At 37.8% G+C, this 26,805-nt stretch overlaps 1 protein-coding gene across 6 annotated transcripts in view; it reads right to left on the reverse strand.

Annotated features, from left to right (window-relative positions):
• NFATC3 (nuclear factor of activated T cells 3) overlaps positions 1–26,805 on the reverse strand; it is a 134,830-nt gene that overhangs the window by 40,020 nt on the left and 68,005 nt on the right. For 5 of the 6 annotated variants that reach the window (XR_007474513.1, XR_004485032.2, XR_007474514.1 and 2 more), the window contains exons 4-7: positions 15,128–15,327; positions 10,261–10,433; positions 6,290–6,430; positions 358–413 (exon numbers count right to left, since the gene is read on the reverse strand). Coding sequence is in view for 3 of the 6 variants with exons in the window: in XM_004273188.4 (XP_004273236.1) it covers positions 358–413; positions 6,290–6,430; positions 10,261–10,433; positions 15,128–15,327 (570 nt within the window). In the remaining 3 variants the exon portion in view is untranslated. The remainder of the gene's footprint in view (positions 1–357; positions 414–6,289; positions 6,431–10,260; positions 10,434–15,127; positions 15,328–26,805) is intronic. The other variant, XM_033434206.2, reaches the window with a different exon arrangement.

A 26,805-nucleotide genomic window follows, 5' to 3' on the forward strand; every position in this document is an offset into this window, starting at 1 on the left:
GTCCTCCTCCTATTTTTTGCCCACTGTATAAGTTCTTCACTGAATTTGTTTGATCTCTTCACTGAATTCAGAGAAATAAATCAATAACTTCAGTATAAGAACCTTCTAATAATCTTTCATTTCTAATTTCTCCTTTCCTATACACAAAATTGGGGAAGAAAGACACCCAACTGTTTATCTTTCTTAAACTTTAATTTTAGTACCAAGAAAGTATCTATCTCACATCCAAACTTCTAAAAATTCTAATTTACTTTTCCATTACTCAACAGGTAAGATTCCTCATCTATACCATAAAGCAGCATTATCCAATTTTCTCATTAAGTTTCTTACATATTTCTAAAGAAGTAAACTTCTTACCCCTTGACATTTTTCTTTGATTATTTTCCCTTCTACTTCCCACTGAGGTCGTCCATCTATTGACAGAAACAATTTACAGTTAAAAGGAATTCAAGTCAAAAAGCATACAAAATCTAATGTATTTAGTATCACAAATTTATTGGCAAAAGGAATCTTTATCTCGCTGACTTCCATTATGAAAATAAAATGTGTACCCATGGGGAAGAAATGTGGAGAAAGATCTTGGGCTGCCCAAGTTCACAGGGCCCAGAGAGTTTATTCTACTAAGTGATGTTTGAAAATCTTCTGAAAACACCTCTATCAAGTGGTGGTCAACTTCTGCTTGTATGCCTTAAGTAATGGGAAACTCACTCCCTAACCAAGTAACCCATTTCATCTTTGGAATAGTAACTGCTGCTAGAAAATTGCATCTATCTTCATGATAGACGACATCTGTCTCCTACTAGTATCCAACCCTGGTCTAAGCACTATTCCTTATAGCCATCACCCCAAAATCTTGAGCATTTCTGTGAGACAATACTTCAGATGTTTAAAAGCAGCTCTGTTTGCCTGTGTCTCCTTTTCTGCTGGCTAGTACCCCCAGTTCTGCATTTATCCCTTAAACAATATTTTAGCCTTCCTGGTTACTCTTCTTTGAATTTTCCTCCAGTGTGACCGTCTCCCTCCAAATGCACCAGGCTCAGGACTGAGTAGAAAAGGTGAGAAATGATCCAGAAATTATAGAGTGTGACTGAGGCTCTTGCCAAATTCTGTGGCGATGCTGTGTCTCTGTTAATAAAAGTTTTCTGGAGCAGCTACACCATGCTGACTCATATACTTAGTGTGTGGCCAGCAGTGTCCCTCTGTCTGCCACATTTCCTACTGCCAAGCTCAAGTTCCCACACTGTGTATTTATGCAGCTGGCTTTTTTTTTTAACCCCCAACCCTTGTTACGTTAATTTCCCCCTACTAGACTTCATTTTCTAGGATTGCTTGGCTCGTCAAGATCTTCTTAGATACTGATGGTCTTATGAACTATTTCCTAGGCTTTCCAGATTTGTGTCACCTAAAGATCTGGCCAGCACATTTTCTGTCTCTTCATCCCAAGTGAATTATTTACCTGGGGAAAGCCCCACCTGCTACTAGAGCTCTCACTCCAGCATTCTTTTTATGTCATGGGCATTTACCCAGTGACTAACCCATACAAGTATCTTCACAGCTAGCATGACTTCATCTGGTCTGTGAAAATATCAGAAGACTCAATGAAACGCTGTCTAGATTGTGACTATCACCTTCCAGTCCAATATAGCTAAGAGCTACCCTTGTGCACAAGAAATACTACAGACAAATGCTCAGAACTACAGCTCAGTTCAGCAATCATCTGCTGGGTCCCAACATGCCAAGCACTTTGGGTTGCTGAGATAATGGAGATAGGATACCCTGCCTTCAGTTTGTGGATGAAAGGTAAATATAAACAGTTCATTATAATGAAATGTGGTGGTTACAATAACTAATAAAGGTGCATTCTGGATGTACTAAGAGCACAGAGGTCAGGGTCCTTAACCTAGCCTTGGCTACTGTAAATACTGCTGCAATGAACACAGGGGTGTATATGTTTTTTCCAAGTTAAGTGTTTCTGTTTTTTTCAGATAAATACCCAGAAGTGTACCACTAGATCATATGGTAGTTCTACTTTTAATTTTTTGAGGAACCTCCAAAATATTTTTTTGTAGTGATTGCACCAGTTTACATTCCCACAAACAGTATGCAACGATTCCCTTTTCTCCACATCCTTGCCAATACTTGTTTTTTTCTAGTCTTTTTAATAACAGCCATTCTAAGAGGTGGGAGGTGGTATCTCTCTATGGTTTTGACTTGCATTTCACTGATGATTAACAATGTAGAGCGTCTTTTCATATCTGTTGCCCATCTGTGATCTTCTTTGGAAAAAAATGTCTATTGGGATCTTCTGCCCATTTCTTAATTGGGATTGCTTGCTTTTTTGCTATTGAGCTATATGAGCTCTTTATATGCTTTGGATAGTAGCCCCTTATCAGATATATGACTTGTAAATATTTTCTCTCATTCAGTAGGTTGCCTTTTCATTTTGTTGATGGTTTCCTTTGTTGTGCAGACGCTTTTTAGTTTGATGTAGTCCCTCTTGTTTATTTTTGCTTTTGATGCTTTTGCTTTTGGTGTCAGACTCAAAAAATCATGTCAAGACCTATGCTATGGCTTACCACCTATGCATTTTTCTAGTTTTACGGTTTCAGGTTTTACATTCAAGCCTTCAATCCATTTTGAGTTAATTTTTGTGTATGGTTTAAGAGAGTGGCCCACTTTCATTCTTTTGCATGTGGCTAATTTTCCCAATACCACTTATTGAAGAAACTTGTTCTTTCCCCATCGTGTATTCTTGGCTCCTTTGTTTTATATTAATTGACCATATACATGTAGGTTTATTTCTGGGCTCTCTATTCTGTTCCATTGATCTATATGTCTGTTTTGATGCCAATACCATACTAATTTAATTACTATAGCTTTGTAATATAGTTTGAAATCAGGGAGTGTGATGTCTCCAGCTTTGCTCTTCTTTCTCCAGATTACTCTGGCTATTTGGGGTCTTCTACAGTTCCACAGAAATTTTAGGATTGTTCTATTTCTATGAAAAATTCCATTGGAACTTTGATAGGGATTGCACTGAATCTGTAGATTGCTTTGGGTAATATGGACATTTTCACAATATTAATTCTTCTAATCCATGAGCACAGAATATCTTTCCATTTATTTGTGTCTTCTTCAATTTCTTTCATTAACATCTTGTAGTTTCTGATACATAGGTCTTTCACCTTCTTGGTTAAATTTATTCCTAGGTATTTTATTCTTTTTGATGCAATTGTAAATGATATTTTCTTAATTTCTCTTCCTGATAGTACATTATTATATAGAAATACAACATATTTTTGTATATTTGTTTTATATCCTGCAACTTAACTGAATTTATTAGTTTTAACAGTTTTTTTGACAGAGATTTATGGCTTCCTATATATAATACCACATCATCTGCAAACAGTGACAGTTTTACTTCTTCCTTTCCAATTGGAATACCTTTTATTTCTTTTTCTTGCCTAACTTTTCTGGCTAGAACTTCCTATACTATGTTGAATAAAAGTGGCAAGAGTGGGCATCCTTGTCTTCCTGATCTTAAGAGGAAAAGCTTTCAGCTTTTCACCATTAAGATATTAGCTATGGGCTGGTCACATATGGCCTCTATTATGTTAAGGTACATGCCTTCTACAACCTTTTTGTTGACAGCTTTTTAAGGTTTTTTTTTTAATACATTTATTTATTTTATTTATTTATTTTTGGTGTGTTGGGTCTTCGTTGCTGCACGTGGACTTTCTCTAGTTGAGGTGAGCAGGGGCTACTCTTCGTTGAGGTGCACTGTCTTCTCACTGTGGTGGCTTCTCTTGTTGCGGAGCATGGGCTCTAGGTTCGTGGGCTTCAGTAGTTGCAGCATGAAGGCTTAGTTGCTCCGCGGCATGTGGGATCTTCCCGGACCAGGGATTGAACCCGTGTCCCCTGCATTGGCAGGCGGATTCTCAACCACTGCGCCACCAAGGAAGCCCAACAGTTTTTTTTTTTTTTTTCGGTACACGGGCCTCTCACTGTTGTGGCCTCTCCCGTTGGCTCCGGACGTGCAGGCTCAGTAGCCATGGCTCACGGGCCCAGCCGCTCCGCGGCATGTGGGATCCTCCCAGACCAGGGCACAAACCCGCGTCCCCCGCGTCAGCAGGCGGACTCCCAACCACTGCGCCACCAGGGAAGCCCCCAACAGTTTTTTAATCATAAATGGATGATGAATTTTCTCAAATGCTTTTTTTAATCATGATAATGTGGTGTATCACACTGACTGATTTGTGAATGTTAAACCATCCGTCTATCTCTGGAATAAATCCCACTTGATGATGGTATATGATCCTGTTAAAGTACTGTTGAATTTGGCTTGCTAATATTTTGTTGAAGATTTTTGCATCTATGTTCATCAGGTATATTGGCCTGTAATGGTTTTGATATCAAGGTAATGCTGGCCTCAAAAAATGAGTTTGGATAGTTCCCTCCTCTCCTGTTTTTTTGGAAAAATTTAGAAGGCTTGGTATTAGTTCTTCTTTGAATGTTTGGTAGAATTCATCAGTGAAGCTGTCTGATCCTGGACTTTTGTTTGTTGGGAGGTTTTGATTACTGATTCAATCGCCCTACTAGTATTTGGTCTGCTCAGATATTCTATTTCATCATGATTCAGTCTTTGGTAGGTTGTATGTTTCTAGGAATCTATCTATTTTTTCCTAAGCTGTCCAATTTTTTGGCATATGATTGTTCACAGTGGTCTCTTATGACCCTTTGTATTTCTGTGGTATCAGCTGTAATATTTCCTCTTTCATTTCTGATTTTACGTGAGTCCTCTCTTTTTTTTCTTGGTGAGTCTAGCTAGAAGTCTGTCAACTTTGTTTCTCTTTTCAAAGAACCCTCTCCTAGTTTCACTTATATTTTCTATTGTCTTTTTAGTCTCTATTTCACTTATTTTTGCCGTAATTTTTGTTATTTCCTTCCTTCTACTAACTTTGGGCTTCATTTGTACTTCTTCTAGTTCCTTGAGGTGTAAAGTTAGGTTGTTTGAGATTTTTCATGTTTTTATTTTTTAAATTAATTTTAATAAGTTAAAAAAATTTTATTGATTTATTTATTTGGCTGCACCAGGTCATAGTTGCAGCACATGGGATCTTTGTTGCAGCGTGCCTCAACGTGGGATATTCAGTTGAGGCATGCAGGATCTTTTAGTTGTGGCATGCAGGCTCTTAGTTGCAGCATGCGGGATCCAGTTCCCTAACCAGGGATCAAACCTGGGTCCCCTGCATTGGGAGTGTGGAGTCTTAACCACTGGACCACCAGCAAAGTCCCTAGCAAAATGTTTTTAAGGGTCATCCATGTTGCAGCATTAATCAGTACTTTATTCTTTTTTATGGCTAAATAATATCCCATTGTATGAATATATCACATTTTGATTATCCATTTATCAGTTGATAAGTATTTGAGATGTTTACATTTTTTGGCTATTATGATTAATGCTGCTAAAAGCATTTGTGTCCAAATTTCTGTGTGACTTATATTTTCAATTCTCTTGAAGAAATATTGGGGGATTCTTTTACTTTTGTTTTCTGTTTTTTTTTTTTTGCGGTACGTGGGCTTGTCACTGTTGTGGCCTCTCCCACTGCAGAGCACAGGCTCCTGACGCCAGGCCCAGCGGCCACGGCCCACGGGCGAAGCCGCTCCGCAGCATGTGGGATCCTCCCGAACCGAGGTACGGACCCGTGTCCCCTGCGTCGGCAAGCGGCCTCTCAACCACTGCGCCACCAGGGAAGCCCTCTTTTACTTTTGAGACATCCTTAATGAGAACTTAATATTCATGTGAAAATTTAATAAATGTTTGGTTTACAGTAAAATCTGTGTAAATGATGCCTATAGCTTTAAGAAAACTATTTTGTGATTAATGTCAGTGAAACATCTGAATAATTCACTTTAACCTTTTGCCCCTTAGTCTGAGTTCAATCAACTCAAATCTTATTTATCTATCTATCCATTTATTTATTTATTGAAGTATAGTTGATTTATAACGTTATGTTAGTTTCTGGTGTACAGCAAAGTGATTCAGTTGTGTGTATATATATATATTTATTTATTCTTTTTCGGATTCTTTTCCATTATAGTTTATTACAAGATATTGAATATAGTTCCCTGTGCTCTACATTAGGACCGTGTTGTTTATACAGTATATATAGTAAGCTTGTATCTGCTTATCCCAAACTCCTATTTATCCTTCCCCACCTCCTATCCCGTTTGGTAACCATAAGTTTGTTTTCTATGTCTGAGTCAACTCAGATCTTATATTATTTACCTTGTCCTTTTTCAAGAAAGATGATTTTGGATTCTGGAAGAAAATTAGATCCAGTAACAATCATTTCATGACCTCCATTTACAGAACAACTGTTGATACTGTACTTCTCAATATGAGGAAGTTCTTGAGCAGACCGCTGGGCTGTTTTTTTTTTTTAAGAGTTGAGAAGAAACAAAATATTAGTTTACACTCTTTCATATGTAAATGACAAAGTCTAGCTATAAAAGAAGCAACTCTGGATTTTTAAAATGCAAGGCAATGGTAACAATATCCACTAAAATAGCTATGCTATTTAGAAAACAAAATAGATTTATTAGAGTCATGTGATTTTAAATAATTTTCTTAGACTACAACTATAGAGAAACTAATAAAGAGAAATTAATTAATGCCTACAACTTATATTGACTCCAACACATTCACCTCATCCACTTTTCTCTTTTTAGCTTGTCTTATTACATTTCTTCCCCACAACTTGTCTGTTAAAATTGATAAATTTAATATAATTATAAAAAGCAAATTAAATCCGAAGATGCATAATTATATTGCGTACAATTAAAAGAAGACAAGTTTCTAAAGGACAAACACCAAGCAGCTCTTTCATCAAGAAAATAACTAGATCATCAGTGAGGCATCAGGATTACATTTTGGACATCTTCTAAATAACTGAAGTATACATGAAGTACACATTTCAATACAGAATTTTGAAAAATGAACATAAATACTTCTTAGTGCACTATACTCTTCCTTCCCAGGGTATGGGAACATAATTTTTCTTAAAGCCTACAAGTCATTATGTAAACTATTAACTTTTCCTTGTTGCTGCCTTTTTCTAATATCTACTGATTTCAAGTTGCTGTATTTTCTGGAGATCCTACTTCTGGCTTTTCTTTCCTTTTTAAAAAATGCTTGAGTTTCAAGCTATACATTATACTTCTTTTGACTGCTTAGGTTCTCTAAGGGTTTATTCCTGCCAAATGCCTCAATAACTAGGTTTCTCTCTGGATTAAGACAAACAAAAAGGGTGGATTACACTTTCTTCTTCACATTTTGGAAACAGGTCTATTTTTAGTCCTACTACTTGGGTGGAAAATTGGTGGCTTTGAGGGTCAGCTGTGTTTTGTTTGGTCAGAACAACATTTTAAAGAAATTTAAACAACTTGACTGCCTTTATGAAGCATGCAGTCCCTGACTATGCCTCTTCCAACTATTTATTTTTTTGAAGATTTATTTATTTTATTTACTTTTAGCTGTGTTGGGTCTTAGTTGTGGCATGCAGGATCTTTCGTTGCCATGTGCAGGCTTCTCTCTAGTTGTGGTGTGTGGGTTTTCTCTTCTCTAGTTGTGGCGCATGGGCTCCAAGGAGCGTGGGCTCTGTAGTTTGTGGCACGCGGGCTCTAGTTGAGGTGTGCAGGCTCAGTAGTTGTGGCACACAGGTTTAGTTGCCCTGCGGCATGTGGAATCTTAGTTCCCTGACCAGGGATTGAACCCCCGTCCCCTGCATTGCAAGGCGGATTCTATACCACTGGACCACCAGGGAATTCCCTCTCTTCCAACTATTTAATACTAAGACACAAAAGGTATATGAATTAGGATCCCAGCCCTATTCAAAGAGAATGTTTCATAGGAGATGGGTCTGGGATTTAGGATGAGCTACAACTTAGAAAATACCAAGCACAAATCTAGATCTCAGAAAACACATGTCCTTACTTATGTTCTAAATGGCTCACAAAGAAGGGGCATAAAAACAAGCACTGACTAGCCTACGGAGTAAGACTAATTCAAGTTTTAGATATTTATAGTGGAAACTAGCTATCACAAGTTCATTCAAAGTAACAGCAAAAATGTGTTCACCAAGTGGCATAGCCATAATAAAATATTATGCATGTGCCAAAAGCATTTTTGAAGAATATTTAACTATATGAGAAAACTCCCACTATAACTACCAAATATTGTGTGCGTGCACATGTGCACACACACACAGACCAAAAAAAAAAAAGGAAAAAAATCCAAAAAAAGGTTAATAGTGACTATCTCAGAGAAGTGATATTACAAAAAAGATTTTAATGCTACTCTTTGTACCATTTTGCATTTTCTATACTCTCAACAATAATCACACAATAATTTAATAAACTAAAAGAGAAAACAGAATAATTTTAGAGTAAATTCATCTCAAAAACTCAAACTACTCTATGAACTTAAATTATTTAAATTATGTTGCTAAAAATTAGAGAAATATGTGCTTAAATGGGCATTTGTCTGGCAGGGTAACAAAGATTGTGGCAATGATAGCTGAAAGGGAACTAGCTGACTTGAAAATTTACTTTTCACTCTATACTCTTTTACTCTTTTTGAATTCTGTACCATGTACCTGTATTATCTATTAAAAATTAATACAAAAATTACTTCTACAGTGATTCTATTACCATGGATTTGCTCAGTGATTCCCACAGTCGACTGGAAATAGAAAAGTAATACAGTAGGTATGATCCCAAATTAAGAATGCATGTGGTTAACAGAAATAAAATGATATAACATAATCAAAAGAGTACTAAGAAAACCTGTGTTCTAGCCACAGCTCTGTCACACCAACAAGCAAATAACCTGGGAGGAGCACTTCAGATACTTGTGCCTCAGTTTCCTCCTACACAAAATTAAGACATGGAATTAGAACACTTCTAAGTCTGTGCTCTAAAAATCTAAATTGCAATCTCAATATTTCAGTCCTATCAGCTAACCTGCCAGAGGTCCACAGTTCTCAAGGGCTTGAGTAGATATCAGGTTCTAGGCCTTTTCTCATTTCTTGGCTCTGAAAAACCAGGGAAAAAGCATTCACTTTCTCAACCTGGTGTTGTACATAAATTTATGGTAAAAAAAACAAAAACCAAAATCCTGTAAGTCCCTATTCAGCTGAAGTGTCAGCTTGCAGAGACAGGCATCTTCCAACATTTTAATGAAACAAAGATGACCAAGTATCAATGACACTTAATGTCAGAATCATAGCTTCATAATTTGGTCCTCAGGTGTCATCAAGCCCATCTTCCTCATTTATGAGTAAGAAAACTATGGTCAAGAGAATGTCTATAGCCACACAGGCTACCTAGGGTCAAATTATAATAAGAAGCCACTTTCTAACTCCAAGATCAGTACTCCTCCACCTAAACACGTAGCTTATTTCCATATAAGAAAATCACACCAGCTATCCAGACCCTGGGCTTCAGTTTACTTTTTAAAAAATTTTATTTATTTTCATTTTTGGCTGCGTTGTGTCTTTGTTGCTGCATGCAGGCTTTCTCCAGTTGCAGCGAGCGGGGGCTACTCTTGGTTGCAGTGGCTTCTCTTGTTGCGGAGCACGGGCTTTAGATGCGCGGATTCAGTAGTTGTGGCACACGGGCTTAGTTGCTCCACGGCATGTGGGATCTTCCCAGACCAGGGCTCGAACCTGTGTCCCTTGCATTGGCAGGCGGATTCTTAACCACTGCGCCACCAGGGAAGCCCTCAGTTTACTTTTTTTTTGGAAACATTTTTTTAAAAATATTAATTTTATTTATTATCATTTAGTTTTGGCTGCGTTGGGTCTTTGTTGCGCACGGGCTTTCTCTAGTTGTGGCGAGCGGGGGCCACTCTTCATTGGGGTGCGCGGGCTTCTCATTGCAGTGACTTCTCGTTGCGGAGCATGGGCTCTAGGCGTGCGGCTTCAGTAGTTGTGGCACACGGGCTCAGTAGTTGTGGCTCGCAGGCTGTAGAGTGCAGGCTCAGTAGTAGTGGCAAGCGGGCTTAGTTGCTCCGCAGCATGTGGGATCTTCCCAGACCAGGGCTCGAACCCATGTCCCCTGCATTGGCAGGTGGATTCTTAACCACTGTGCCGCCAGGGAAGCCCCCTCAGTTTACTGTTGATCCAAACATTACATTATAAACAAAACAGAAAATAACCTATTATAAACAAAACTTTAAAATATCACAGGCTCACTTACAGCATTCAACAGGTATAGAAGCTGTCTGCAGAGAAAGGACTTTTCCATTGGGCTGTGGGATGTGTACACGAAACACAAGTCGTACTCTAGTATTCTTTCTGCCAATATCAGTTTCTCCTTTTCGAAGTTCTATATCTGAATTGCGGAGTTTCAAAATACCTGCACAGTCAATACTAGGGAAAAAAATATACAAATTTTATTTGCTTACTAGAAATTAGTGGTTCTAAACAACTCAGCAAACAGTTATTGTTAATTTGCCAGGAAGAACTATCACTATCTAAAATCAGGTCAAAAAAGAAAGATACGATTGCTATTTTCTGCCATTTAAATTTTAGGATTAAAAATGTTTTTGCACGACAAAAATGTAATACTAAGTGTGGCATATTGTCTGTAAAGAGGGCTGACAATAATTCCTCCCATTCTTGTATTCACATGCCACTTCTCCAATTAAGAGGTGGAGTAACTATGTCCCCTCTCCTTGAGAGTGAGCCTTATGACTTGCCTTGACAAACAGAATGTGGCCAAGTGATGCTGTGTAAGTTACAAGCCTAGCACTTAAGAAGCTCTGTAACTTCCAATTTTGTTCTCTTGGAGCCCTGAGCCACCATGAAAATGTCCAACTAGCATGCTGGAGAGAAAAGCCCATATAATCGTCTACTTGAGCTACCCCAGCTGAGCTCCCAGCCGAATTCAGGGGCATGAGTGATCCCAGCCAACACCACATGAGTGGATCAGCTGAGTCCAACCAACCAAAAGAAGCATGAAAAACAATAGAGTTACTACTTTAAGCCACTAAATTTGGGGGGCAGTTTGTGTTACAGAACTAGATGAGTGAAATATAAGGTAAAAGACTCTAATTCTATAAATATAACTAGGCCAGAAAAGATTAACTTATAGGACTACAAATAAGTCATTAATGACATTTAAACTTTTATATGATACATTTATTAATAAAAACAATCTATCAGGCTTTCATTTCTTTCTTTCTTTTTTTTTTTTTGTGGGGGGGCACATTCGAGGCTTGCAGGATCTTAGTTCCCCAACCAGGGATTGAACCTGCGCCCTCGGCAGTGAAAGCACAGAGTCCTAACCACTGGAACACCAGGAAATTCCCAGGCTTACATTTCTAAGAAATGCACATATAAGATTAAAGTTTTGGCATTTAAGGTCTAAAATTGCATTATCTTCAAAATTTATTACTAAGTATAGCTGCTTAACACACAATCATGGTAGGAAACACCAGTACCTATAACATATCTTTGTTATTTACATATTAGAAGAATAAAGCAAGAGGTAACGAACAATCAAACATTCTAGTTAAAGTTTACTCTCTCTTATGGCATTCCTTATTATCCATCCTCTTACTTTATCTACCCACTCTAATGCTCTAATGTTCCAACTCTAATACTCACTGACCAGAGGCTAGAGAAGTCACTTTGAAGGATAATATATGTTACAAAGCTAGGTTATCAAGAACCAGTAAAGCTCAAGGAAGAGTTTCTACCAATCTTTCTACCAATCTTTCCCCACCTTAAACAACAGAGCCTTTTTCTTTTTTTTTGGCCATGCCACGTGGCATGCAGGATCCTAGTTCCCTGACCGGGGATTGAACCCATGCCCCTTGCAGTGGAAGCGTGGAGTCATACGCTTCTAGCGTGGACCACCAGGGAAGTCCCCACTAGAGCCTTTTAATACATACCTACAACTCACTTGTGCATAAATTATTTTGAACAACGGTCTTATCATTCGCAATTTTTAAATCTACCACTACCTGAAACTATATTACATTCAGTCACTACAGTTTATCCTAGTAATTAGTTCCTGGATAAAACAGGCTCATTCAGCATTAGCTGCCCTGTTATCTAAGGTACTTAGAAAAGGTTTCTTAGATTTGGGTAACTTCCTAGTTGCTCCTTACTCAACCCTTTCTTGGACACACAGAATGTTGTTGTCACAAACCTTGGTTCCTATAGAATTCCTGTTCCCCAATCTAACAGTTCAGAGTGGACAGAGAGCCAGAGAAGCTTCAGGTGTGTGTATGGCAGAGCAGGGTGGGGTAAGGGGGCTAAGCTGCTTGCTACTAGTAATAATGGTATTTTTACAGCTTTGTTCTTTCTGGTCTGATCCAGGCAGGCAGTATATGCCAGCTCTGGCTGGAGAAGGGAACATGAATCTTGACTACCACCTCTGTTCCATGTGAAAAGGAGGAGGAAGATACATTCAGATCCTACTGCTCTGATTTGTTCACACTATTCTGTAGGTAAGGCTTTCCCAAGTTCTTGAGAGAATGTCTTAGAAACTCACGTACTCTGTTTTCTTTATTGATTTATACATTATTTTTAAAAAGGATATGAGGCATTTTACAACATAAATACAAATAAGGTCAAGAAGAAAGAAATAGAAAATATTTTTGAATAGAAGAAAGAGGAGATAAATATATCCCAAATCTAGGGTTATATGAACTACTATAATTACTATAATTGAGCTTGATCATGAACTTTTGGGAAGCTGAGGCAAAAAGTAAAGATGATAGGGACTTCCCTTGTGGTCCAGTGGTTAAGACTCCACACTCTCAATGCAGGGGGCCCAGGTTTGATCCCTGGTCAGTGAATTAGATCCCACATGCCACAACCAAGAGTCCCACTGCCTCAACGAAGAGTTTGCATGCCGCACATGCCACAACAAAGATCCCGCGTGCCACAACTAAGACCCTGCGCAGCCAAATAAATAAATAAATATTTTTTTAAAAAAGTAAAGATGATAAAGCTTTTGTAGGTCTCTCCTTGTCTGGTAAAACAAAATCTACTGTGTCATCAAATACCAACTTTTCTCCTTTAACCTGAAAAGACTGTGTGTGTGTGTGTGTGTGTAATAATGACCAACTTAAGAGAGAAAATCTTTTTAACAGTCCATTAAGTTATAAGCTTCTGGCGATTTCTATTTACTTGATTCAAGTCTACTGCTTGAACTATCCAGAGGAATCAATGGAAACATGGTCTGCAAACTGTCACCTAAGAATCAATTTTATGAGTTCTTAGAAAAAGATAGTTCAAAGTTGAGTTTCAAATTCCCCTCTGCAGCTGAATAATAGTATATTCATATTGCTTTTGATGCTAGATGAAAAAGTACGATCCTAGGGAATTCCCTGGTGGTCCAGTGGTTAGGACTCTGTGCTTTCACTGCCGAGGGCCCAGGTTTGATCCCTGGTCAGGGAACTAAAATCCCACAAGCCACATGGCAAGGCCAAAAAAAAAAAAAAGTAAGATCCTAGAGTAAAAGAGAGGAAGCCTTCTTGCATCCTCATTTAGAGGCTGGCTACCTCACCTTATTTGAAGATTGGTCAAATAGGATGTCTGGAGTCAATGTTTTTCTTTCTTTTTTTTTTTTCAATTTTTTCTTAAGTGTTTTGCTCAAGTACCTGAACAAAGGATTGGCTGAGAATCCAAAGTTCTTTTTTTAATTATTACAGAACACAGAAATTTAAGAGTAGAGATTATCAACTAGCTGTCTACCTCTGCCATGAAAAAACTCTATTGTAGCCCGTGTAATGACTTAGTGGAGTTGAGTTCTCGAGTACTATTCCTTTGAACAAAGCAGGCAAAGTTAAGGTTTTATTTAAATCAATATTAACTTGTCTTTTCTGGAGATAAGTAGATAAGAGGCAATTCTTATTTTATAATAGTACAATTATGTTATATGTTACTATGTCCTCAGGGGTATATTCAGTGTACCTAAAATGTTATTTAAATATAAATTTAAAAGAGAAGAACTCGAGACTGAAATCTGATTTTAATAGGACTATTCTTGTAATAACCTGGGACAGATATCATTGCCATCTCAAGAAAGACCTATATTATAGTTTGAACCAATTTCTCTAACAAACTTCACTGTAAGTTTCACATACCTGGTTGTGGCAGAATAACAGTTGCCTACTAAATATTCTTTTTTTCTGTTTTTCTTAGTAACAGACCCCCATCTTGTTAGCGGTGGCAATGCACTCAGGTAAAAAAAAACATACCCAGGTCTTCCTTATATACAAGGATGATCAATGAGATGTAGTAAAGGTGTTGGATAAGTTTCTGGGAAAAGCTCTGTAAAGAGGTCTGACTCAGATGGAAGTTCTCTCTTACCCTTCCTCTTACCCGTTCTTCCTATTCCTTCCAGGATTACAGTTATGATGGCTAGAGCTCCAGTAGCTATTGTGGATCATGAGGCAATCTTGTGGATGGAAACCACATGCTAACAATAGCAGAGAAGAAAAAACAGAAGGAGCTTGGGGCCCCAATGACTTATGGAACCACTGTGCTAGCCCTAAGATGCCTATGTGTATATTTATTTTACGGAATAAAAAATTAAACTTCTAGCTGTTTAAGCCACTGCATTTCAGGTTTCTGTTACAGATACTATATATATTCCTAACTAATCCACGTGAACAAAACTCTACTGCATTCTCATTCAGAAGCTGGCCACCTCATTTTATTTGGAAACGGGTGAAATGGGACACCTGGAAGTAGAGTTGAAGTTTTCCTCAAGGAAACTTAACAATCATAATTTTACTGCAATTGTTTACTTATTGTCTACCCTATTAGACTGTGAGCTACTTGAAAAAAAGTCCATATACTTTTGTCTCTATCACCTAGCATGATGCTTGGCTGGTACTACATGGTCATAAACTTTTGCTGAATTGAATTTTCTTTATGGAAATGTGGTACCAACCTTAGCAAATATACTATAATTATTTACATAATGTTATTCAGTTAATTTAGAACAATGACTTATTTTTGTACTATAAAAATAAATATACTTTTCTTCAAAGTTATTTTAGAAAAAGAAAGAACAGTCCATTTTGGGATATGTTTCAAGATACCTCGCTGACATATTGTTTTCAGGAAGAAGTGGAATTTCCAGAACCTTTGTGCTGGCAATTATTATCTCTTGGCTTGCAGTAGCAACTGTCTTCCCAGTGATCCGATGCACCTGGTAAAATGCATGAGGCCGTAAATATCGATCATCTGCTGTTCCAATAAACATCTGTAGATTTATCGGCTTTTCACTATAGCCCAGGAGCTAATTTGGAAGAGCAAACACAGAAAAATACAATTCATTATCCATGCATTTTACAATATGCTTACAATGTTAAGTCTATTATATTTATATCATATACTACTGATACATAAAATGTTATTTCAAAAAAGATAGTAATAAAAACAAGTAATAAATGAATAGCCCTCTAAATCACAGAAATATTTTAAGAGTTATAAAATGCTGCAATATATTACAAAGGGATGAAGGAGTTTTTCTGGATTAAAATCTAGATCAACCTAAATTTTGAAAAGCCTTGGTAGAGTGCTGTGGAGAATACAAAATAAATGTTGATTCTGTGCTCCAGGCAACATTAACCATCCAGACCAGACTTAAAGATCAGGGTATGTGGGAAGGTCCTCTAACAGGCTGCTAAAATCAGAGACACTTTTAACAGAAAGGATCTGAAAAATCCTATTGCATGTTTCCAAGTTAATATTTCAACTGGCTTAACAAGCTAGGCTACTTGACTTTCTTTGGTACCCTTCACTACTGCTGAGGTTAAGATGGCTACACAGGATTAATAAGGGTGATGACCAGGAGGTGCTGGAGGTAAAAACAGCGACCACAAGAAAAGAGGCAGTTAAAAGAAACAGAGCCTAAAGCACTTAGGGAGACTCCTATGTCCAGTCTGATGGCTGAGTAGCACCCATTGGACCCACCTTGAAAGGACGGACAGAACACCAAAGTAAGCAGATACTGGAAACAAACTGACACATGTAAGAAGAGAATAACAAAAGGTGTGTTTCCTGTTTTTAAGGCTTTTAACCTGAGGGAAAGCCACAGTCCATGCCTTACAGTGAGACTAAAACTACCAAAGAAATCTACAGTCTGAAGGGCTTGAAGAACCAAGGACAGACAGTCTGTCACAACCTCTGGAAAGAAAGAGGCAAATCCCAGAAAAGAGACAGCCAGAGAGGAGGAGCTTCAAATTTTATATATATATAGACTCCGCCCAATCCTTTGGCTGACCTGTAAACCATTCAAGAACAGGATAGATCCAAGCAGCCTAAGGCTAAAATAACTGAAATGAGATTATAAGCTACCACCAACCACAGGGAGACAGGTTTTACAGGTTGACTCCAACCAAGTTAAGTGCCTGCTTAAACAAAAAAATTCAACATTCTTTGGGAGTACATATGGGTGTGCATTTATATTAGTTTTGATGCTGAGTTGTACAAGTTCTTTATATATTCTGAATATTAATCCCTTGCAGTTATGTGATTTGCAAATATTATCTCCCATTCTGCAGGCTGTCTTTTCACTTTCTTGGTTGTGTCCTTTGATGCACAAAAGTTTTAAAATTTTGATGGAATCTAATTTATTTTGTTTGTTTTGTTGCCTGTGCTTTAGGTGTCATACTTAAGAAACCATTACCAAATCCAATGTTGAGAAGGTTTTTCTCATGTTTTCTTCTAAGAATTTTATAGTTTTAGGTCTTTGATCCATATTTAGTTAATTTTTGTATATAATGTAAGGTAAGGATCCAACTACATTATTTTGCATGGGGATATCTAATTTTCCCAACACCATTTGTTGAAAAGACTGTCATTTCTCCTACTGAATGGTTTTGGAACCCTATCAAAAATGAATTGATCATATATGTTAGGGCTTATTTCATTGGTCTGTCTTTATGCCAGTATCATACTGTTTAAAATACTGTAGCTTTGTAGTATGTTACAAGTCAGGGAAAGGGGGTCCTCCAACTTTACTCTTCTTTTTCAGGATTGTTTCAGCTATTTGAAGCCCCTTGCAATTCCATATGAATTTTTTTTTAAATAAAGTTATTTATTTATTTATTTACTCATGGTTGCGTTGGGTCTCCGTTGCTGTGCGTGGGCTTTCTCTAGTTGTGGCGAGCAGCAGCTACTCTTTGTTGTGATGTGCAGGCTTCTCATTGCAGTGGCTTCTCTTGTTGCAGAGCATGGGCTCTAGGCGTGCAGGCTTCAGTAGTTGTGGCACATGGGCTCAGTAGTTGTGGCACATGGGATTAGTTGTTTTGCAGCACGTGGGATCTCCCTGGACCAGGGCTCAAACCCTGCTCCCTACATTGGTAGGCAGATTCTTAACCACTGCGCCACCAGGGAAGTCCCCATTATGAATTTGAGGATATGCTTTTCCATTCTGCAAAAAGGGTTGTTGGAATTTGGGTAAGTATTGCATTAAATCTGTAGACTGCTTTGGACAGTATTGATATCTTAACAATGTTAATTAAGTCTCCTCTCCATGAACATGGAATGTCTTTCTATTTATTTTTGTTTCATGTATATTTGGATTTTATTTTCACTTTATATATTTCCATTTAGTTTTATTTCTTTCAGAAATATTTTACAGTTTTCAGCATACAAGTCCTTATACCTCCTTGGTTAAATTAATTCCTAAGTATTTAATACTTTTAGATGCTATTGTAAATGAAAACTGCTTTCTTAATGTCCTCTTACGGTTGTTGATCACTGATACACAGAAACACAATCGGTAAGTATGTGTTGATCTCCTACCCTGAAATTTCGTAAACTCATTTATTAGCTCTAGCAGCTTTCTTGGGGATTATTTGGGATTTTTAAAGTATGTGAGCATGTCATCTGTTAATAGAGATAACTTTACCTCTTCCTTTCCAATTTGGATGTCTTTTATTTCTTTTTATTGCCTAACAGCTCTGGCTAGAACTTCCAGCACAAATGTTGAATAGCAGTGGCGAAAGCAAGCATCCTTGTCTTGCTCCTGATCTTAGGGGAAAAGCTTTCAGTCTTTTACCATTAAGTATGATGTTATTAGCTGTGGGCTTTTAATAAATGACCTTGATCATGTTAAGGACTTTCCCACTTTTCTTAGTTTGCTGTTTTTTTTTTTAAATGATATGCTGTTAAATTTTGTCAAATGCCTTTTCTGTGTCAATTGAGATGATCATGTGGTTTTTATGCCTTCATTCTATTAGTATGGCATATTACAACAATTGATTTTCATATGTTGAATTACCTGCATTTCTGAGGTAAATCCCACTTGGTCATGCTGTATAATCCTTTTAATGTGCTGTTGGATTTGGTTTGCTAGTTTTTTGTTGAGGATTTTTGTGCTTATATTCTTTACGGATATTAGTCTGTAGTTTTCTCTTCTTGTGTCTTTGTCCTTATCGTTATCCTTTTGATTAAAAAAAATTTTTTCCATGTCTCTATTGAAATTCCTTCATCTCTTCACATATTTAGCCCACCTTTTCTACTAGATAATTTAGCATTTTCATCATTGTTATGTTAAAGTCTCTTTCTGATAACTCCAACCCAGACACAGAGTTAGATTTAGGCCATCTTTGGGCCAGCTTCTATTGAGTGTTTTCTCTTAGCTGTGGTTCACACTTTCTTGTGTGTGTATGTATAGTTTAACATATACTAGCCATTTTGTATAGAACAACTCTAGGAACTGAAGTAGCAAGTATTTACCTTCAGAAAGAGGCATGCTATTTTTTTTTTTTTTTTTGGTCAGATCACAGTTCTTAAGCTGTATCAGCTTTACTGCAGTTTTAGTCAGATTCCTCTGCTTTGAGATGGTGGCTTACGTGCACTTGGTGGAGATCTTACAAATTTCAGACAGACCTTGCTCAGCAATCCCCACTCCTACTTTTGGCCCCAAATGCCTCTGGGAGGAAGATGTGCTCTATGGCTGTTTTATTCCATTGAACCAGCAAGGGAGCGATATGATAACATAGACTGCCTAAAGTCAATTTTTTGGTAAGCACAGTGGAGTGCCCAGCTCTTCGAGACAGTAGTGGTGGAGTTTCTGATGCCCACCCAGTCCTAAGCACTGTCCCTACAAGCTGGGGTTGTGAGTCACAGTGTCAGTGATGTTTTCACTAGAGCAAAACTGGGTAGGGTGGCTGTACACTGTTCTAGGCCACATAGCTTCCAAACCTGAGATTTTATGAGGTACCTAATAACCTTAAAAGAAATTCTCTTCTGTTTCTGCACTATGGTTTTGTAAAGTATCCTGACACATGATAGCAAATATAGAGTGCCTAGTACAGTGTCTGGCATGTACCTAACAAATGTTAGCTATTAGTTTGCATCCAGATTCTAAGTATGGAATCTAGTCAGAGTTTCAAATATGTAGGAGTTTTATTTGATTATGTTGTCCTTCAGGTGACTGCTTTACTCCCTCCTGCTTGCTCATCCCTGGCTTTACGGTGGAGTTTGTAAACAAGCAACATCATAATTTATTGATTATCCTCCTCTACCCAGGAAAGGACATGAAGTCTTTTGCCTATTATCAGATAAAATAATTTACCCAGGATGATTTTCAGCCCTGTGCCTTTACAGAGAAGCAAATAAAGCCTGGACCATTGCAATAGTCTTATAACTGCTCTCCCTGTTCTTACTCTTGCTCCCTGATAGCCTATTCTCTGTCCAAGAGTCAGAACAACCTTGTAATATTAACCAGATAACTTTACACCCCTGCTCAGAACTCTCTAATGGCTTCCTTCCATACTCAGAACTAAATTCAAATGCCCTATGATGATTTACAAGTCCTGTGTGATCTGGGCCCTGGCTAACTTGTTGCCTTACCTTCTCCTACTCTCTCCCTTCCACAGTCTGCTCTGGCCACCTTGGCCTTATTGCATGAACCACTCAAGCTCATTCCTAACCTCAGGGCCTTCACACTTAATATTTTGTCCCTCTGGAATATTCTTCCCTCTGATCTTCATATTACCTCACTCCTTCAGCTCTACACTCAAAGGTCAACTTCTCAGAGAAAACCACCCTATCTAAAACATCACATTTCTATCCCTTTATCCTGTTTTATTATTTTTCATAGTATTTATCACTATCAAAAGTATTTTAGGGACTTCCCTGGTGGCACAGTGGTTAAGAATCCGCCTGCCAATGCATGGGACACGGGTTTGAGCCCTGGTCCGGGAAGATCCCACATGCCGCGGAGCAACTAAGCCTGTGTGCCACAACTACTCAGTCTGCATTCTACAGCCCGCGAGCCACAACTACTGAGCCTGCATGCCACTACTGAAGCCCGCACGCCTAGAGCCCGTGCTCCACAACAAGAGAAGCCACCGCAATGAGAAGCCCGCGCGCCGCAACGAACAGTAGCCCCCGCTCTCCACAACTAGAGAAAGCCTGTAGGCAGCAGTGAAGACCCAATGGAGCCAAAAATAAATAAATAAACTAATTAATTAATTTAAAAAAAGTATTTTATACATTTGTTTATATCTGTTTTCCTTATTACCACATAAGTTCCCAAAATACAGAAACTTTGTCCTGTTCACCACTCCACCCCTCCTTCTTTTTATTGAGGATCCATTATGGAAATATCTATACCAAATGTCACTGCTTCAGCCAGTATTATATAGGTGACAATAAAAAAAAGAACAAAGTGGCATGTATTAAATTTTAAGGAATTAGTGAAGACCTTAAAAGGCAGAAATTTATTAATAATAATAATATAGGGAAGCACATGATAAAAAGCAATTAAGGTCCTGTGAAGGAGAGAAAAGACGAAATCATGGAAACCAGCTAAGAGGCTGAAGCACTAAAATCATGTGTACTCAAAGTTTAAACAAGGGTAGAAGTGAGAACATAAATAGAAATGAAGGAGGATTAATGCAATAAGTCTTTCTCGTGAGATCCTAAAGAGATTTTTTGTAACTGGCTACGTATAGAATAATAAAGAGAAGGGAACAAAGAAATTAGAAGTTCTGAGCTTCAGTACTCAAGAGAATGATGGTATCACTAGCAAATAAAGAAATGAAGAAGTCACTGATTTAGAACAGGTTTGGAAGAAGATAATGTTTTCAATGTTAGTCATGTGGTATTCAAGATAACAGTGAGACATCTAGATGGAAATGTGAGGCCATATAATACATACATTCTTTTAGCCCAGCCATAGCGTTATTGCACAATAACAAAATACAGTCTACTGTGCTTTAAAAGGATGACTGAAATCCTCTTTCTGTTTGTTTTGACATGATGAGTAGAATGATGACATCATGATGACATGAGTATGCACTGTAAAAGTTTCAGTACTCATAGCACTTTAAACACTACTGAGTTTTAACTGCATCACTGTGATTTGTAGCTCCCTGAGCAGCAGCGTAAAATGATGAGAGTGCCAGTATACTCTCTATCTTTTTTTTTTCTTTTTTTTTTTTTCTCTATCTTAACTACTCTGCCATTGTTGCCCCAAAACAGGCTCAGTCAATTTATAAATGAATGAGTATGGCAACATGATGAGTGAGGTGCATATAGGTATTTAATGGAAAGGGGCCAGAAATTCAAACTTCTATCAATGCACGAGATAATCATTGTTTTTCAAAGAGAGGAACTAGCCTATGTTGCACAGAACTTCAGAACGTCCCATCATATATATTCGTGTATACAGAAACGTTTACGAACTTGGAACCCAACTCCTTAGTATATATAAATACCACCCAAATCGCAGTTTTAACACATATGAATTTTTCATGAATGCAACTGCCATGTAAACTGAGGTAAACTTTATTTATTTATTTATTTTGGCTGCGCTGCGCGGCACGTGGAATCTTAGCTCCCCGACCAGGGATCGCACCCGCACCTCCTGCACTGCAAGCACAGAGTCTTAACCACTGGACCACCAGGGAATTCCCGAGGTAAACTTTAGCAAGAGTTGATCATTTCAGAAAATCATGTCATTGCTAGTAATGCCACTCACTTGTGGAATTTAGGTTGCTGATCAACACACTTGCCTATGTGCAAGTGTGATATAGTGATGCTGTAGGTACAAGTATCTAATTATTTCATTGTTTTCTCTATAGTCATTACCAAGCCTTTTCATTTTGAAATATAACTTTTTGTTATAATTTGTTTATAACCGTTTTCTAAATTTGTTTCCTCTTAATAATAAAAGCATTATATTGGTATTTCTAAAATTATATGTGTAGGCTGATTATATTGTCCTTGAATTTCCATTTCAGGTAAATAAAGTATTATAAAATATTTGTTTAAAATTTTAAAAGAGTGGGGTTGGGTCTGATAGGGTTGAGAACCACTAGCCTTAGAAGATTTGCAAGTCAAGAGGCACACTGGTATCAGTTTGCCTAAAATGAATCCTCCTGTCTCCTGTCTAGGGAACATAAACCCACTGCAAGCGTTTTGGGAGTTAAGAGGAGTCAAAGCTCTCCCTATTCAGTACACAGACTTTCATTATGCCTCCCCTTTCATCCCCATCCCATTTTCTGTACAGATCCTCAAGCCCTGCTTTCAGTTATTCTAGAACCTAGAACTTCTATTTCATTCCCTCTAAAGAATAAATCTCCAGAATTCTCCCAAGGTAAGCCAGTGGTTATCACTTCATTATACCATATAAGGGAGAAAAATCTGGGAAGTTTAACTGCTTCTTTTGTAGACCTTCAACAATATGTTTTCGGCCTCACCTCACATCCCACTTTCAGAGACACCAGTGCCTCAATCCCCTGAGCCTTTCCAAGGTTCTTTAGTATAAAATGATTTGTGCTTAATTATTGGTTCTTTCTCTCCAACCAACAAGCTTGAGTTGTAACTGTTTAATGTCTAATGAAGGTAAACACATGTGTTTAACCTAGTATATTTAACTGGAAATTGCAGTTTTCTGTAAATATTTAACTATTTGTGTATTTAAGAAATCTATCAATATTTCAGTTGTGATTTCTTTTTACATATTTTGGTATAAACAAGTTAATAAATGTTAAAGCTTGAATTGAATGGAAAATATTCCATAAAAAATAAAATGCCAACATGATTACAGTAAAAAAAAAATAAAGCCTAAATAAATCAATAACTAAAGAAGAAATAGTAACAGTGTGGGCGTATGTATGCATATGCACACAAATATGGTTCAGTCACTTTTCCCTTTTGGTTTGTATGGAGGCAGATGGGGTAAGTGATAATGTAGAATGAGAGTCATACAAATTTGGACACAGAGGTGAAAAAGTAACAGTAGAGAGTGGTGATATACTTTAACTAAATTAGTTTATGTAATTCTAAAACTCTTGTGGAGTACATGCCATTTTTTCCAGTTTATAGATGAAGAATCTGAAGCTAAGAAAGATTAAGGAACTACTCCGAACTCATGGCTAATCATCCTTTCTGCTATACTTATTGTTGCTCTTTCATGTTTAATCCTACATTGAACAAATTATTCTATGGAACCAACTGTTCTTGTAGTGGAGGAAGAAGTACCAACAACTTTACCACTTGCCTCAAAGTACTGTGAGGGGGACAGTGTCATTCTTGTTATCTCCAGAGCCTAGTATAGTACCTACCACGTTATGGGCATTTAATCACTGCTGAATGAATGAATTTTGGAATGAGAGAGTACAATTTGGTGGAACAAAATAACACGAGGTTAGTCAACAGAATTATTTAAATAAGAATTATAACCACTAAAGTAGCTGTTTAAAATGAAGTAGTAAAATCTAAAATAGAAAATACAAACTAAAAATTTTATTGCTATCTATTAAGTTACCCAAATATCACATAACATACCAGTAAGTACTATATTCCAAAGTATCCCAGTCATATTAGATGACTCATATTAATACCAGCTTGGCAAAGACATAAGCCACCTGTCCTTTATACTTTGATAGTAAAATGAGCCAGTGATGGGGGAAGGTAATCAGGCAGATAAGATTTCAAAGAGAATGTATTTCATAACACGTATTTCAGCCAACATCTGCTCCAAGCATATATACTACAGCATAAGAAAAATAGGGCTTCTCCCTTGCAACTCAAGGACTTTAAAAGAACATCAAATAAATTAATTAGACTATCATTCCATCCCATCCCATTTGCTGCCAATGTTATAGGCAACAAATTGTTGCTACTGTTAACACTATTCTCTAAAATCTTTCATCTAGTATCAGGATACTTCTCTTCAGGTCACCTTCTGCTTTGTAGAAGAAAGTAAGCTAAGTTGTTTGTTATGTTTCTGTACGTTTCCATAGCAAAGGTCTGTGCCTGCTTAATTTAACTAAAGCTGGAGGGTTAAAGCCTGAAGGTATACGACAGACTAAAGCAGCTTCAATAAGAGGAGTTCTATTATCAGTTCTGCTACATTACTTGGAGGGAGCGGATCTGAATATATTAGACACATGACAACACAATGTAGAGATAATAAAAATACAAAATTAAATTTCCATAAATTGCTTCAAACTGAAAATATACATGTAACAACATCATACAAAAAATCATCACCTGGAAATGAATCTTGGCATATAATGAAATACAAAGTCTAGTTATGGAAAAAAATACTATAATCTCCATTTTAACTTTCAGTAACTTTTGGGATAAGACTCAAAATATTTATTCCTTCATAAAACTTATCACTGTATAACAAAGTATGTATGTAATTTTATGCAATTTTATCCCATATGTAGATTCAAGTAACCACCATAACAGTCATGATCCAGAACTCTTCCATTACCACAAAGGAACTCTCTTGTGCTACCCATTTACATTCACAGTCTTCAACCAGTTCCTGTTCCCTGGCAACCGCTAATCTAGTGTCATCTCTGTAGCCCTGCCATTTTGAGAATGTTATATATATAAATGGAATCACAGTATGTAACCATTTGAGATTGCCTTTTTTCCCACTCAACATAGTTCCATGGAGAACCTTAGAACTTGTGTGTATCAACAGTTTGTTCCTTTTTATTGCTGAATGGTAGCTAGTGCATTGTATGGATATACCAGTTTGTTTAACTCTTCTTCCATTTGGCTTGTTTCTAATTTTTGACTAAGAAAAATGACACCACTATGAACCTTAAAGGTTATTGTGTGAACAAGTTTTTATTTTTCTGCAATAAATGCCAAATGTGATTCCTGGGTCATGTGGTAAATGCAAGTTTAGTTTTTTAAGAACCTGACAAACTATCTTGCGGAGTGGTTGTACCATTTTACATTCGTAACAGCAGTTTAGGTGGGATAAAGTTTCTTGGCATCCTTGCCAGCATTTAGTATTATCACTATTTTTTTTTTCCTGTACGTGGGCCTCTCACTGTTGTGGCCTCTCCCATTGCGGAGCACAGGCTCCGACACACAGGCTCAGTGGCCACGGCTCACGGGCCCAGCCGCTCCACGTCATGTGGGATCTTCCCGGACCGGGGCACGAACCCGTGTCCCCTGCATCGGCAGGCGGACTCTCAACCACTGCGCCACCAGGGAAGCCCTATCACTATTTTTTTATTTAACTGTTCTATAAGGCATATAGTGATATCTCATTGTGGTTTTAATTTGCATTTTTCTAATGGCTAATAATGTGGAAAATCTTTTCACATGCTTATTTGCCATCTTATCTCCTCCTTGGCAAAATGTCTGTTCATGTCTTGTGCCCATTTATAACTGAATTGCTTTTTTTAAAATTTTATTTTATTTATTTATTTATTTTTGGCTGCACTGGGTCTTTGTTGCTGTGCACGGGCTTTCTCTAGTTGCGGAGAGAGGGGGCTACTCTTCGTTGCCGTGCGAAGGCTTCTCATTGTGGTGGCTTCTCTAGTTGCTCTAGAGCACAGGCTCAGTAGTTATGGGTCACGGGCCCAGTTGCTCTGCGGCATGTGGGATCTTCCTGGACCAGGGCTCAAACCCGCATCCCCTGCACTGGCAGGCGGATTCCCAACCACTGCGCCACCAGGGAAGCCCCCTGAATTGCTTTTTTACTGTTGAGTTTTCAAAGTTCTTTACATATTCTAGATACAAGATCTTTGTCAGATATGTGGTTTGCAAATGTTTTCTTCCTGTCTTAGCCTGTCTTTGCCATCCTTTTATATTTTTTTTGCCATGCTGTGCAGCATGTGGAATCTTAGTTCCTCAACCTGGGATTGAACCAGTACCCCCTGCATTGGGAGTGTGGAGTCCCAACCACTGGACCACCAGGGAAGTCCTCCGTCCTCTTAATAGGATCTTTCACAGGGCTAAAGTTTTTAATTTTGATGAAGTCCAATTTATCTATTTTTTCTTCTAGTATCATGCTTTTGGTATCATGCCCGAGAACTTTTCTCATAGCTTGAGGTCCTGAAGATTTTCTCCTATGCTTTCTTCTAAAAGTTTTATGGTTTTACAATTCACATTTAATTTCACAATCCATTTTGAATTAATTTTTGTATAAGATGTGAGGTTTAGGTTAAGGTGGTTTTATTTGCTTAAAGATGTCCAACTGCTACAGCACCATTCGTTAAAAAGACAATGTAGGGCTTCCCTGGTGGCGCAGTGGTTGAGAGCCCACCTGCCGATGCAGGGGACACAGGTTCGTACCCCGGTCCAGGAAGATCCCACATGCTGTGGAGCGGCTAGGCCCGTGAGCCATGGCCGCTGAGCCTGCGCGTCCAGAGCCTGTGCTTCGCAACGGGACAGGCCACAACAGTGAGAGGCCCGTGTAAAGCAAAAAAAAAAAAAAAAAAAAAGACAATGTAAAAGCTCTTAAAAAATATTCATCTTGGTCTATAAACAGTATATT

The sequence above is a fragment of the Orcinus orca genome, chromosome 20 (genome assembly GCF_937001465.1).
Source record: "Orcinus orca chromosome 20, mOrcOrc1.1, whole genome shotgun sequence".
NCBI lineage: Eukaryota > Metazoa > Chordata > Mammalia > Artiodactyla > Delphinidae > Orcinus > Orcinus orca.